This window comes from Oncorhynchus tshawytscha, linkage group LG33, assembly GCF_018296145.1.
Source record: "Oncorhynchus tshawytscha isolate Ot180627B linkage group LG33, Otsh_v2.0, whole genome shotgun sequence".
Classification (NCBI taxonomy): domain Eukaryota; kingdom Metazoa; phylum Chordata; class Actinopteri; order Salmoniformes; family Salmonidae; genus Oncorhynchus; species Oncorhynchus tshawytscha.
The window spans coordinates 13,190,076-13,203,852 of record NC_056461.1 but is presented as its reverse complement, the minus strand read 5'-3'; the positions used below and the strand labels follow the sequence as shown (position 1 = coordinate 13,203,852).

General features: G+C 45.0%; 2 protein-coding genes across 3 annotated transcripts in view; one reads left to right on the top strand and one right to left on the bottom strand.

Moving 5' to 3' along the window:
- Positions 1-627: 627 nt before the first annotated feature.
- Positions 628-11,036, bottom strand: LOC112214927 (phytanoyl-CoA dioxygenase, peroxisomal-like). Its single transcript, XM_024373960.2, has 8 exons — positions 10,851-11,036; positions 10,477-10,529; positions 10,132-10,242; positions 9,620-9,789; positions 1,936-2,110; positions 1,702-1,846; positions 1,464-1,595; positions 628-1,356 (listed from the first exon to the last, which is right to left on the bottom strand). Exons 1-8 carry the CDS (start codon positions 10,914-10,916, stop codon positions 1,303-1,305), a joined length of 906 nt encoding a protein of 301 aa, XP_024229728.1. The 5' UTR covers positions 10,917-11,036; the 3' UTR covers positions 628-1,302.
- Positions 11,037-12,809: 1,773 nt separating this feature from the next.
- The window catches only part of LOC112214268 (cyclin-dependent kinase 17), a 36,611-nt gene continuing 35,643 nt past the window's right edge, over positions 12,810-13,777 (top strand). For both annotated transcript variants that reach the window (XM_024372899.2, XM_024372898.2), the window contains exon 1: positions 12,810-13,190. The gene's annotated coding sequence lies outside the window, so the exon portion shown is untranslated. The remainder of the gene's footprint in view (positions 13,191-13,777) is intronic.

Genomic DNA, 13,777 nt, shown 5'->3' with positions numbered 1-13,777 from the left:
TCTCAGCCTCCGTTTGAAAACACAGGGGAAACACTCGCCTCACACACAGAAACTCTCTTTCCTTCACACATACGTAGATCCTATCACTTGCCTGGTATCCAGACTGGTGGTGTATATGGAAATTGGACTTGGATGCTATCTATCTTAATTGTAATGCTCTTTCTCTGTCTTTAAATGGTCCTTTTTGTTCCCCCCACTATTCTAAGAACTCTACCTCCCCCAACACTTTGTCTGGATCTGGGACAAGGTGGGACACTGGGATTGTACGTGTCTCCAAGGTGATGGAGATTTCACAGAGCTTTAGCCGCTGAATATTCATGAGGCCTGGGGCTGGGGGGAGGAGCTGGCTGGGAGTGTGTCTGGAAAGCAGATTGGGTCGAGGGGGAAGGGGAAGTTTAGGTAAACATATCAGATTTAGGGGATCAAGAATGGTCTCTGAGGTGGTGTGTGTGTCTGGGATGTGGCACAAAGGAGTGAGGAAACCAAAAGAGTATCTCACCCTCCTCATTAGAATCTCACCCTCCTCATTAGAATCTCACCATCCTCATTAGAATCTCACCCTCCTCATTAGAATATCACCATCCTCACTAGAACTCCAAGGAACAGATGATAAAGAGAGTAAAGCAATTGATTCTGAGTCTGTTTATTGTTAGTTACATCGACAATAATGAAAGGAAATCACATAAACTAATTTTCAAACCATTTTTAAACATAAGTACTCATTACAAACTCATTAAAAGCAGCATAGATTTGATTGTTAAGGCGGGGATGTAAAATACAACTAGGATTCTGTTATATTGAGGCATCAAGGTTACTGGTATTTCATGGTGGACTGGTCTACAAAGCGACACCCTGAGTACCTGGTTTCCAAAGTGAACTAAAACACACCCATATTCATAACAGCAATAGCCTGCTATTCACCTTCATCCACTCATCTCTTTCATATACACTCTCTTTCTCCCAGTCTATCACGCTCTCTCTCTCTCTCTCTCACACACATTCTACCTCTGCTCCTCTCACTTCAGTCCACCACACAGTAAGTACTTTATTGTTAGGCAGAAGATGATTACTTCAATCAATGTTTAACTGTGCAATTAACATCCATTTAGTTTAATATGTTGAACACACCCAGAAAACATCCCTGACTGGACTCTTGGACACTCTCTCTCGCCCAATGAATAAATGACTCCTGTCACTGAGACTCAGTTTATTGGCTGGTGGATTTGTCAACTTTTTTCAATCTCCTTTGATTGGTAGGTTGTTAGTGGTGAGTGACCGTCACACTGCGGTGGGCGGGCTTTCTCACAGATTGGTCCTATCCCCTTGCACCAGACGGCCCCTTACAGCCCAGGTATCCTACAACACATACAACAGACAGTTTTAGACACAGCACACTGTTATACACAGTTTATTAACAATGTGTTTGATGTATACTGTGTCACTCCTGCAGAGATGTGATGTACCTCGAATGTGGCGTCATCAACAGCATATTTGCTTGCTGTGATCTCGTACACCTCCTTCCCTATGTTCTCCTGGGTGGTTCCCCTCACGTCAATGGAGTAGCAGTTAGCTCCGGCATAGTGGCAGGAGATGGCCTATACCCACACACACACACAAAACACACACTTCCATGATTTATGGATCCTAGAATGGTTAGGTATATATGGCTTCCAGAGTGTTTTTCAGTGGTGAGTGTGTTACCTTGCGGAAGCCCTGCTTCTGGTTCATTTCAGATCCATGAATCAATAGAGGGTGGAAGAACACTGTGTCTCCTTTCTCCATCTCCAGGTGCACCCTGGGATGATTGGGGTCATAGTCACGGACACCGTGGTACATCTTATTGACCCTGCCCCGAGGAAGAGGAAAGGGAAGTGATGTCACAAGATCTAGTGGGGGTAGTCATGCTTGTTGAGGATGCAGCTGTGTGTGTACTACCTCCCACTCTGGGTAGTCGTGTTCTTTGAGGGTGCCATGGTGAGAACCAGGAAGGACCACCAGGGAGTGAACCTTCTCCATGGCGGACCAGGACCACACAATACGGTCCGCCGGACAGAGTGGAAAATAATGCAGGTCCTGGTGCATGGAGTGACGAGATCTCTTATTACCTGAGCTAGATCACACACACAAATAAACATATATTAAATAGACAGGCTCCCTGTTTTCACTCTCTAGAAGGTGTGTCTATGTGTGTCTTTCTGGATAAGGGTCAGTGTTAGGGGTTGAGGGTCAGGGGTTAGAGTTCAGACCTGTGTCTGGGGGCTTGTTGATCAGCATGGTGTGCATGGCCATGATGTTGAAACACTCCACATAATAGTGCTCAGATGGTGCCGGAAGAAATGGCAACCGTTTTACAGGCGCCTAACCAATTGTGCTATTATGTCGTGTTATTTGTAACTTATTTTGTACATAATGTTTCTGCCACCGTATCTTACCGCAAAAAGAGCTTCTGGATATCAAGACAGCGATCACTCACATCAGATCAGCCAAAGATTTTTTTCTTCAAAAAGCAGGACACACAGGATGTACTTCAGACACTCGACAAGGCCAATATCCCCGTCATTGGCAGGAGAAAGAGACGCAGGTATAGAGGACACAGGGCGGTGTGCCTTGTAAGGATCCGCCGACGACGAGTGGGAATTCTGCCCTTTCCATCAAAATTACTTGCCGACGTACAATCATTTGACAATAAATTAGACGAGGTATGATCATGAATATCCTACCAACGGGACATCAAAAACTGTAATATCTTATGTTTCACCGAATCGTGGCTGAGTGATGACATGGATAACATTCAGTTGGCATGATATACCCTGCACCGGCTAGATAAAACGAGGGGTGGCGGTCTGTGTATATTTGTAAACAACAGCTGGCGCATGAAATTTAAGGAAGTCTCTAGATTTTGCTCGCCTGAGTATCTCATGATAAGCTGTAGACCACACTATTTGCCAAGACAGTTTTCATCTATATTTTTCGTGGCTGTTTATTTACCACCACAGACAGATGCTGGCACTAAGACCGTACTCAGTCAGCTGTATAAGGAAATAAGCAAACAGGAAAACGCCCACACAGGTTGGCACTCCTACTGGCCGGGGACTTTAATGCAGGAAAAATGAATTCAGTCTTACCTAATTTCTATTAGCATGTTAAATATGCAACCAGAGGGAAAAAAAAACTCTAGACCACCTTAACACCACACACAGAGACGCATACAAAGCTCTCCCTCGCCCCCCATTTGGCAAATTTGACCATAATTCCATAACAACCCTCTGACGAATCATCAAACAGGCAAAGCGCCAATGCAGGACTAAAATTGAATCATACTACATCAGCTCCGACGCTCATTGGATGTGGCAGAGCCTGCAAACTATTACAGACTACAAATGGAAGCACAGCTGCGAGCTGCCCAGTGACACGAGCCTACCAGACGAGCTAAATAACTTATATGCTCGCGTCGAGGCAAGCAACATTGAGGCATGCATGAGAGCATCAGCTGTTCTGGACGACTGTGTGATCACGCTCTCCATAGCCGATGTCAGTAAGACCTTAAAACAGGTCAACAATCACAAGGCCGCTGGGCCAGACGGATTACCTGGACGGGTGCTCCGGGCATGTGCTGACCAAATGGCAAGTGTCTTCACTGACATTTTCAACATGTCACTGATTGAGGCTGTAACACCAACATATTTCAAGCAGACCACCATAGTCCCTGTGCCCAAGAACACTAAGGTAACCTGCCTAAATGACTATCGAGCCATAGCATTCACGTCTGTATCCATGAAGTGCTGTGATAGGCTGGTCATGGCTCACATTAACACAATTATCCCAGAAACCCTAGACTCACTCCAATTTGCATACCGCTCAAATAGATCCACAGATGATGCAATCTCTATTGCAGTCCACACTGCCCTTTCCCACCTGGACTAAAGGAACACCTATGTGAGAATGGTATTGTCACGGCTGGCTGAAGGACTGGACCAAGGTGCAGCATGGTAAGCGTACATTTTAACTTTATTTAAAAATGACGCAGACAAAACGAAGAACAACAAAACAACCGTGACGCTTTGGGCTATGTGCCCTGAACAACTACAAAGTTAACTTCCCACAAAACAGGTGGGGGAAAAGGGTACCTAAGTATGGTTCTCAATCAGAGACAACGATAGACAGCGGCCTCTGATTGAGAACCACACCCGGCCAAACACATAGAAATAGAAAAACATAGAAAAAAGGACATAGAATGCCCACCCTAGTCACACACTGGCCTAACCTAAATAGAGAATAAAAAGCCTCTCTATGGCCAGGGCGTGACAGGTATTTATTGACTACGGCTCAGCGTTCAACACCATAGTGCCCTCAAAGCTCATCACTAAGCTAAGGATCCTGGGACTAAACACCTCCCTCTGCAACTTGATCCTGGACTTCCTGACAGGCCGTCCCCAGGTGGTAAGGGCAGGTAACAACACATCTGTCACGCTGATCCTCAACACTGGAGCCACTCAAGGGTCCGTGTACAGTCCCCTCCTGTACTCTCTGTTCACCCACGACTGCATGGCCAGGCACGACTCCACCACATCATTAAGTTTGCAGATGACACGCCTGATCATTGACAACGACGAGACAGCCAATAGGGATGAGGTCAGAGACCTGGCCGGGTGGCGCCAGAATAACAACCTATCCCTCAACGTAATCAAGACAAAGGAGATGATTGTGGACTACAGGAAAAGGAGGACCGAGCACGCCCCCATTCTCATCGACCGGGCTGCAGTGGAGCAGGTTGAGAGCTTCAAGTTCCTTGGCGTCCACATCACTAACAAACTAGAATGGTCCAAACACACCAAGACAGTCGTGAAGAGGGCACGACAAAGCCTATTCCCCCTCAGGAAACGAAAAAGATTTGGCATGGGTCCTCAGATCCTCAAAAGGTTCTACAGCTGCAACATTGAGAGCGGTTCAGTGGTTGCATCACTGCCTGGTACGGCAACTGCTCAGCCTTCGACCGCAAGACACTACAGAGGGTAGTGCGTACGGCACCGACAGAGATGGCCGCCTCGCTTCGCGTTCCTAGGAAACTATGCAGTTTTTTGTTTTTTTCATGTTATTTCTTACATTGGTACCCCAGGTCATCTTAGGTTTCATTACATACAGTCGAGAAGAACTACTGAACATAAGAGCAGCGTCAACTCACCATCAGTACGACCAAGAATATGACTTTCGCGAAGCGGATCCTGTGTTCTGCCCTTCACCCAGGACAACGGAATGGATCCCAGCCGGCGACCCAAAAAAACGACTTCGTAAAAGGGGGAAACGGAGCGGTCTTCTGGTCAGACTCCGGAGACGGGCACATCGTGCACCACTCCCTAGCATTCTTCTCGCCAATGTCCAGTCTCTTGACAACAAGGTTGATGAAATCCAAGCAAGGGTAGCATTCCAGAGGGACATCAGAGACTGTAACGTTCTTTGCTTCACGGAAACATGGCTCACTGGAGAGACGCCATCGGAGTCGGTGCAGCCAGCTGGTTTCTCCACGCATCGCGCAGACAGAAACAAACATCTTTCTGGTAAGAAGAGGGGCGGGGGCGTATGCTTCATGGTTAACGTGACGTGGTGTGATCATAACAACATACAGGTACTCAAGTCCTTCTGTTCACCTGATTTAGAATTCCTCACAAACAAATGTCGACCGCATTATCTACCAAGGGAATTCTCTTCGATTATAATCACAGCCGTATATATTCCCCCCCAAGCAGACACATCGATGGCTCTGAACGAACTTTATTTGACTCTTTACAAACTGGAATCCATTTATCCGGAGGCTGCATTCATTGTAGCTGGGGATTTTAACAAGGCTAATCTGAAAACAAGACTCCCTAAATTTTATCAGCATATCGATTGCGCAACCAGGGCTGGAAAAACCTTGGATCACTGCTATTCTAACTTCCGCGATGCATATAAGGCCCTGCCCCGCCCTCCTTTCGGAAAAGCTGACCACGACTCCATTTTGTTGATCCCTGCCTACAGACAGAAACTAAAACGAGAAACTCCCGCGCTGAGGTCTGTTCAACGCTGGTCCGACCAATCTGATTCCACACTCCAAGACTGCTTCCATCACGTGGACTGGGATATGTTTCGTATTGCGTCAGACAACAACATTGACGAATACGCTGATTCGGTGTGCGAGTTCATTAGAACGTAAGTTGAAGATGTCGTTCCCATAGCAACGATTAAAACATTCCCAAACCAGAAACTGTGGATTGATGGCAGCATTCGTGTGAAACTGAAAGCCCGAACCACTGCTTTTAATCAGGGCAAGGTAACCGGAAACATGACCGAATACAAACAGTGTAACTATTCCCTCCGCAAGGCAATCAAACAAGCTAAGCGTCAGTATAGAGACAAAGTAGAATCTCAATTCAACGGCTCAGACACAAGACGTATGTGGCAGGGTCTACAGTCAATCACGGATTACAAGAAGAAAACCAGCCCAGTCACGGACCAGGATGTCTTGCTCCCAGACTAAATAACTTTTTTGCCCGCTTTGAGGACAATACAGTGCCACTGACACGGCCTGCAACGAAAACATGCGGACTCTCCTTCACTGCAGCCGACGTGAGGAAAACATTTAAACGTGTCAACCCTCGCAAGGCTGCAGGCCCAGATGGCATCCCCAGCCGCGCCCTCAGAGCATGCGCAGACCAGCTGGCTGGTGTGTTTACGGACATATTCAATCAATCCTTATCCCAGTCTGTTGTTCCCACATGCTTCAAGAGGGCCACCATTGTTCCTGTTCCCAAGAAAGCTAAGGTAACTGAGCTAAACGACTACCGCCCCGTAGCACTCACTTCCGTCATCATGAAGTGCTTTGAGAGACTAGGACCAAGGACCATATCACCTCCACCCTACCTGACACCCTAGACCCACTCCAATTTGCTTACCGCCCAAATAGGTCCACAGACGATGCAATCTCAACCACACTGCACACTGCCCTAACCCATCTGGACAAGAGGAATACCTATGTGAGAATGCTGTTCATCGACTACAGCTCGGCATTTAACACCATAGTGCCCTCCAAGCTCGTCATCAAGCTCGAGACCCTGGGTCTTGACCCCGCCCTGTGCAACTGGGTACTGGACTTCCTGACGGGCCGCCCCCAGGTGGTGAGGGTAGTCAACAACATTTCCACCCCGCTGATCCTCAACACTGGGGCCCCACAAGGGTGCGTTCTGAGCCCTCTCCTGTACTCCCTGTTCACCCATGACTGCGTGGCCACACATGCCTCCAACTCAATCATCAAGTTTGCGGACGACACAACAGTGGTAGGCTTAATTACCAACAACGACGAGACGGCCTACAGGGAGGAGGTGAGGGCCCTCTGAGTGTGGTGTCAGGAAAATAACCTCACACTCAACGTCAACAAAACTAAGGAGATGATTGTGGACTTCAGGAAACAGCAGAGGGAACACCCCCCTATCCACATCGATGGAACAGTAGTGGAGAAGGTAGTAAGTTATAAGTTCCTCGGCGTACACATCACAGACAAAGTGAATTGGTCCACCCACACAGACAGCATCATGAAGAAGGCGCAGCAGCGCCTCTTCAACCTCAGGAGGCTGAAGAAATTCGGCTTGTCACCTAAAGCACTCACAAACTTCTACAGATGCACAATCGAGAGCATCCTGTCGGGCTGTATCACCGCCTGGTACGGCAACTGCTCCGCCCACAGCCGTAAGGCTCTCCATAGGGTAGTGAGGTCTGCACAACGCATCACCGGGGGCAAACTACCTGCCCTCCAGGACACCTACACCACCCGATGTCACAGGAAGGCCATAAAGATCATCAAGGACAACAACCACCCAAGCCACTGCCTGTTCACCCCGCTATCATCCAGAAGGCGAGGTCAGTACAGGTGCATCAAAGCTGGGACCGAGAAACTGAAAAACAGCTTCTATCTCAAGGCCATCAGACTGTTAAACAGCCACCACTAACATTGAGTGGCTGCTGCCAACACAATGACTCAACTCCAGCCACTTTAATAATGGGAATTGATGGGAAATGATGTAAAATATATCACTAGCCACTTTAAACAATGCTACCTTATATAATGTTACATACCCTACATTATTCATCTCATATGTATATGCATATACTGTACTCTATATCATCTACTGCATCTTTATGTAATACATGTATCACTAGCCACTTTAACTATGCCACTTGGTTTACATACTCATCTCATATGTATATACTGCACTCAATACCATCTACTGTATCTTGCCTATGCCGCTCTGTACCATCACTCATTCATATATCTTTATGTACATATTCTTTATCCCCTTACACTTGTGTCTATAAGGTAGTAGTTTTGGAATTGTTAGCTAGATTACTTGTTGGTTATTACTGCATTGTCGGAACTAGAAGCACAAGCATTTCGCTACACTCGCATTAACATCTGCTAACCATGTGTATGTGACAAATAAAATTTGATTTGATTTGACCATCACTGGGGCTAAGCTACCTGCCATCCAGGACCTCTATACCAGGTGGTGTCAGAGGAAGGCCCTCAAAATTGTCAAAGACTCCAGCCACCCCAGTCATAGACTGTTCTCTCTGCTACCACATGGCAAGAGGTACCAAAAGGCTTCTCAACAGCTTTTACCCCCAAGCCATAAGACTCCTGAACAGCTAATCAAATGGCTACCCGGATTATGCATTGTGTTCCGCCAACCCCTCTTTCATCCTGCTGCTACTCTCTGTTTATCATCTTTGCATAGTCCCTTGAACTAATCCTACATGTACATATTACCTCAAATAGCCCGACTAACAGGTGCACCCGCACATTGACTCTGTACAGGTACCACCTGTATATTGCCTCGCTACCGTTATTTTTTACTGTTTTTATTTTTATTGAATTTTCTTATCTATTGTTTACCTAATACCTATTTTTTACTTAGAAACTGCACTGTTGGTTAAGGGCTTGTATTCTGCGCACGTGACAAATACACTTTGATTTGATTTGAATGCAGGATCTGAGAACGACAAAGACAAGTGAAATAATAAAGAAATAAAGGAAAGAAAGACTGTAAGAAGAACGTGTGTGTTGAGCTTGAGAGAGAGTGTGTGTGTGTGCTTGAGAGTGTGTGTGTGTGTGCTTGAGAGAGAGTGTGTGTGTGTGCTTGAGAGTGTGTGTGTGCTTGAGAGAGAGTGTGTGTGTGTGCTTGAGAGTGTGTGTGTGCTTGAGAGAGAGTGTGTGTGTGTGTGTGTGTGTGTGTGTGTGTGTGTGTGTGTGTGTGTGTGTGTGTGTGTGTGTGTGTGTGTGTGCGTGCGTGCGTGTGAATGAAGGCGTCCCTGTCAGCCTGATCACTAGAAATACACTTTGATTTCGGACGTTTGAAAAGGTCCTAAAAACATATGTATGCCTTCCTCGGCGCGAACTTGTGATGCTCGGGGACGAAGCGCGCTGCTCAGACCACTGCGCTATGGCAGCTCCCAATGCTCTAGCAAGCCGCAATGAATAATTAATCCATCAAAAATAGCTGTTAATCCAAAAGATGTCGAATTTCGAAGGGAAACTATGAGATCTGATGCAGTCCGCATGCGTGGGTGTGTGTCCATGCAGTGTGTGTACCTGGTTCCAGGCTACAGTAGCGGAATAACTCAGGCTCTTCCTGGAAGTCCTGCAGCTTGGAGATGGTCTTCTGGTCAGGGATGAACTCTGACTTGGCGATGGACATGTCCCTCATCACCACCAGCCCCGGGACCTGCACCTCCCGACGGAATATCCGCTCAAACGCCGCCCTGCCACACACACACACACACAAACTCAGTCCTTGTTCAGTGTAGCATCACTAATTAAGCCCAGCTGGTAAAGCCATGTGTCTCTGGTACAGAGGAGCAGTGTTCTAGTGTTCTGCTGGTGAACCATGCTGCATGTGGGGTCAAAGACAGGGGACATATTGAAGCGCTGGTGGAGACAGTCAAGTGAAGTGATCTTCAGGCATTTTTCTCTTCTGTGGTCTTTTTCTACTTTTATCATTGAGCATTCTATGTTAGATGCCTGTTTTTTGTTTATCTAGTGTTATCCTTTCAGTAACATCTGAGACCTTTTCTGTTGTCTCTCTCATGGTGTTGCGGCCTTACCTGAATCTGTCAATGTGCTCCCCAGACACCAGGCCCTTGATAAGGAGGAAGCCATCCTCCTCATAGGAGATTCTCTGCTCAGTGCTCAGCAGATCATTGTCAAAGGAATACCTGGATACAGCAAGTGAATGACAGTGTGATAAATGCTTATTAGACTCATGTGTTTAGATACAGAGTGATGGTAACTCAAAGTTGAATGAACTACTGAGATGATCTCAGCATTGTGTAATGTGCACAGTAAGTAGGGCAAGGGTCAATATCTGTACTTTTAGACTGTCCTGATATAAGGCCATTGATATGGTCAAAAACAGCTCAAATAGGAGATTGATGTGTCACTTACTGTACCTCAGTGCTTGTGGTTGATAGTAGGCAACGTTTTTGCCAGAGGTTGATGCTTGCTTTATGCAATGAATTAAGGCCATATATGAATTATTTCCTACAACAAAATTGTTATTTGTAGCTATTACACATTTATGTAAGCTATGTTATACCGTTAATTATAACAACAAATTAAATTGTGAATAAGCTATAGCCTAATAGTTAGACTACACAAGCGGGCCTTTTACGCATTCATAGGCTATAAGATAATGTAGTTTATATGCATAAATGAACACATTTACAGAAAATAAATACATTTTGCAATGTTATAGTTCCACTTCCAATGCTCAGTTTGCTCTGAAAAAGCCTGACAATTACAGTAAAACAGTTGAAAAGGATACAACAAAAGAAGATGGTCGATCGAGATGATTCACGACCACTTTCAGTCTGTCTGCCGCTCCAGACATTTTGCAAGAATATATGTTTTATTGTGTATTCCCTTCGATGCGCAGACAGCCATATGCCCACTGTTATGTAGACCTATGCTGCTGGTGTAGGCTACTCTCCAACTAGGTCAAGGTTCACAAGTGAGAATGTCACACCCTGATCTGTTTCACCTGTCTTGTGATTGTCTCCACCCCCCTCCAGGTGTCACCCATCTTCCCCATTATCCTCTGTGTATTTATACCTGTGTTCTCTTTGTTTCGTTTGTAGAACCTTCCAGTGTTTCCCCTTGCTCCTGTCTTGGTTCCTGTTTTCTAGGTTTTCCCGGTTTTGACCCTTCTGCCTGCCCTGACCCTGAGCTTGCCTGCCGTCCTGCACCTTTGCCCCACTACTCTGAATTACCGACCTCTGCCTGACCTGACCCTGACTGCCATCCTATACCTTTGCCCCTGTTGTTGTAATAAACATTGTTACTTTGACACAGTCTGCATCTGGGTCTTACCTTAAACGTGATAGAGAAGGACATTGACAGATGCGCACACACACACACACACACACACGTTTGTTGTACTTTTCTTTTGGGGTAAAAACAATTGAGTCCCATTCAATATCCTATTTTCCCTTACATCTAACCCTTAACCTAACCCTTACCTTAATACAAAAAAAACAACCTAACCCTAATTGTAACCCTTTTGGTCCCCACAAGGATAGTAAAACCAAACACACACACACACACACTATTAGTTGAATGGAAGCTTTCCCTCATTTCAGCCATTTCAGTCGTGGTCAACAACAACAACAAACAAGGAAACAAATAATTGGACACAAAACACTAAATACCACTCCTCAATCCTGTCCGATGGCAACCATCCGCATATGCCCACAAGACATGAGAGGATAAAAGAAAACAGAGCATCTTCATGACAAACTTACAAAACATGCAACAGATATAGCCTTATAATTGAATGAACTATTATGGGACATAAATCAACAGATATAGCCTAAATATTGAATGGACTATTAGGGGACAGAGATCAACAGATATAGCCTAAATATTGAATGAACTATTATGGGACAGAAATCAACAGATATAGCCTAAATATTGAATAAACTATTAGGGGACAGAAATCAACAGGCGCAGACTCAAGTGGGAATTAATTCCCTTAGCCTAAGTAGATCGATCCATGCATGCTTCCAAAATGAAAGGGCCCAATCCAATTTCAAGAGTTAATCAATTAATAGCAGGAGTGGAAAAAGTACACAATTGCCATACTTGAGTAAAAGTAAAGATACCTTAATAGAAAATGACTCAAGTAAAAGTGAAAGTCCCCCAGTGAAATACTACTTGAGTAAAAGTATAAAAGTATTTTGTTTTAAATATTCTAAAGTATCAAAAGTGAAAGTATAAATAATAATAAATATTAAGCAAACCAGATTGCAACATCTTCTTGTATTTTTAATGTATGGATAGCCAAGGGTACACCAACACTCAGACAAAATTTACAGATGAAGAATGTGTGTTTAGTCTGCCAGATCAGAGGCAATAAGGATGACCAGGGATGTTTTCTTAATTAGTGCGTGAAAACAGACAATTTGACTGTCCTGCTAAGCATTCAAAATGTAATGAGTACTTTTGGGTGTCAGGGAAAATGTATGGAGTAAAAAGTGTATTATTTTCTTTAGAAATGTAGTGAAGTAAAGGTAGTCAAAAATATAAATAGTAAAGTAAAGTACAGTACAGATACCCCCCAAAAGTACTCAGAAGTACTTAAAAGTATTTTTACTAAGTAGTTTGCACCACTGATTAATAGGTTGTCAGAGAATGTCGGCTAAGATGTATCTGTGTACTAAGCCTACTGCAGGAGGCGCTACAAAACTACTCATTGAATGAAGGGCCATATTGGTGCTGCTGGTATGCGGCCACCAATCGCATTCAGTTTATTTCCCCCCTCTCTCTCGGTGTCAGCAGCAGCATAGGCGGAGGCGTCAGAATGTGGGCAGCCACAGTTTGCACCTCTACCGGTTCATCCACGGACACAATCCGTTCTCACTCCCCATAAACTCCCTGCTCGTCATAGAAGTGAGCTTTCGGGAATCTGGTCTGTAATTTTGTATCATTTGAACTTTGAATACGGTGTTCAAGTGAGAACATTCTGTACGGAATAATGTGAGCAAGAGAAAAGCAAGACGTAGACGAACTGTTTTTTTACGGGTGGGTGGAAAGACGGGCATCCGGCCTCCGAGGAAGCGCCCATCGAGGTGTGGAAGTCAGGTAGAAACAACGTACATCGTTTTTGGTAAGTAGCCAAATGTTGTGGCTTCATGTAGGTTTACAAGCACACTATCCATCAGAATGGCTACTGAAATGACTAGAAACAATGTTACCAGCGCGCAATGTTGCGTCGCCACAAGGGTCTGGTTGAGTTGACCAACTATTTTGCTCGCTTGTCAAAATATGACTAGCTACCGGACACCTACTAATATGAGTTGTATTAACACAATTATATGTGTGGTTTAAATACCTTAGTGAGTTGTTACAATGGGCAATACCATTGCTGTTTATTTGCCTTCAACCTATAGGCTAACTTACGCACCATTTGATTTTCAACACCATGTTGTCAACATCTTTTAGGCTATAACCCAGGAAAATCGGAAGCATGTAACGTCACATACAGTAGGTTACATTGAAAGTGCTGAGTATGCCAATCCCTTGTGCCGTGTCAGTTAGATGCATGTCATCACATTCTATACACAGATTCCTTTCAGGGTTACACTGGCTTCGTTTGTTTTCCCCCAATTTTATGTTTTGCTGTAGCCTATCTGAAACGTTAAAATAACAATGTATTATAGGCTTTACCATAACAAGTGTCGCACATTGTACGTT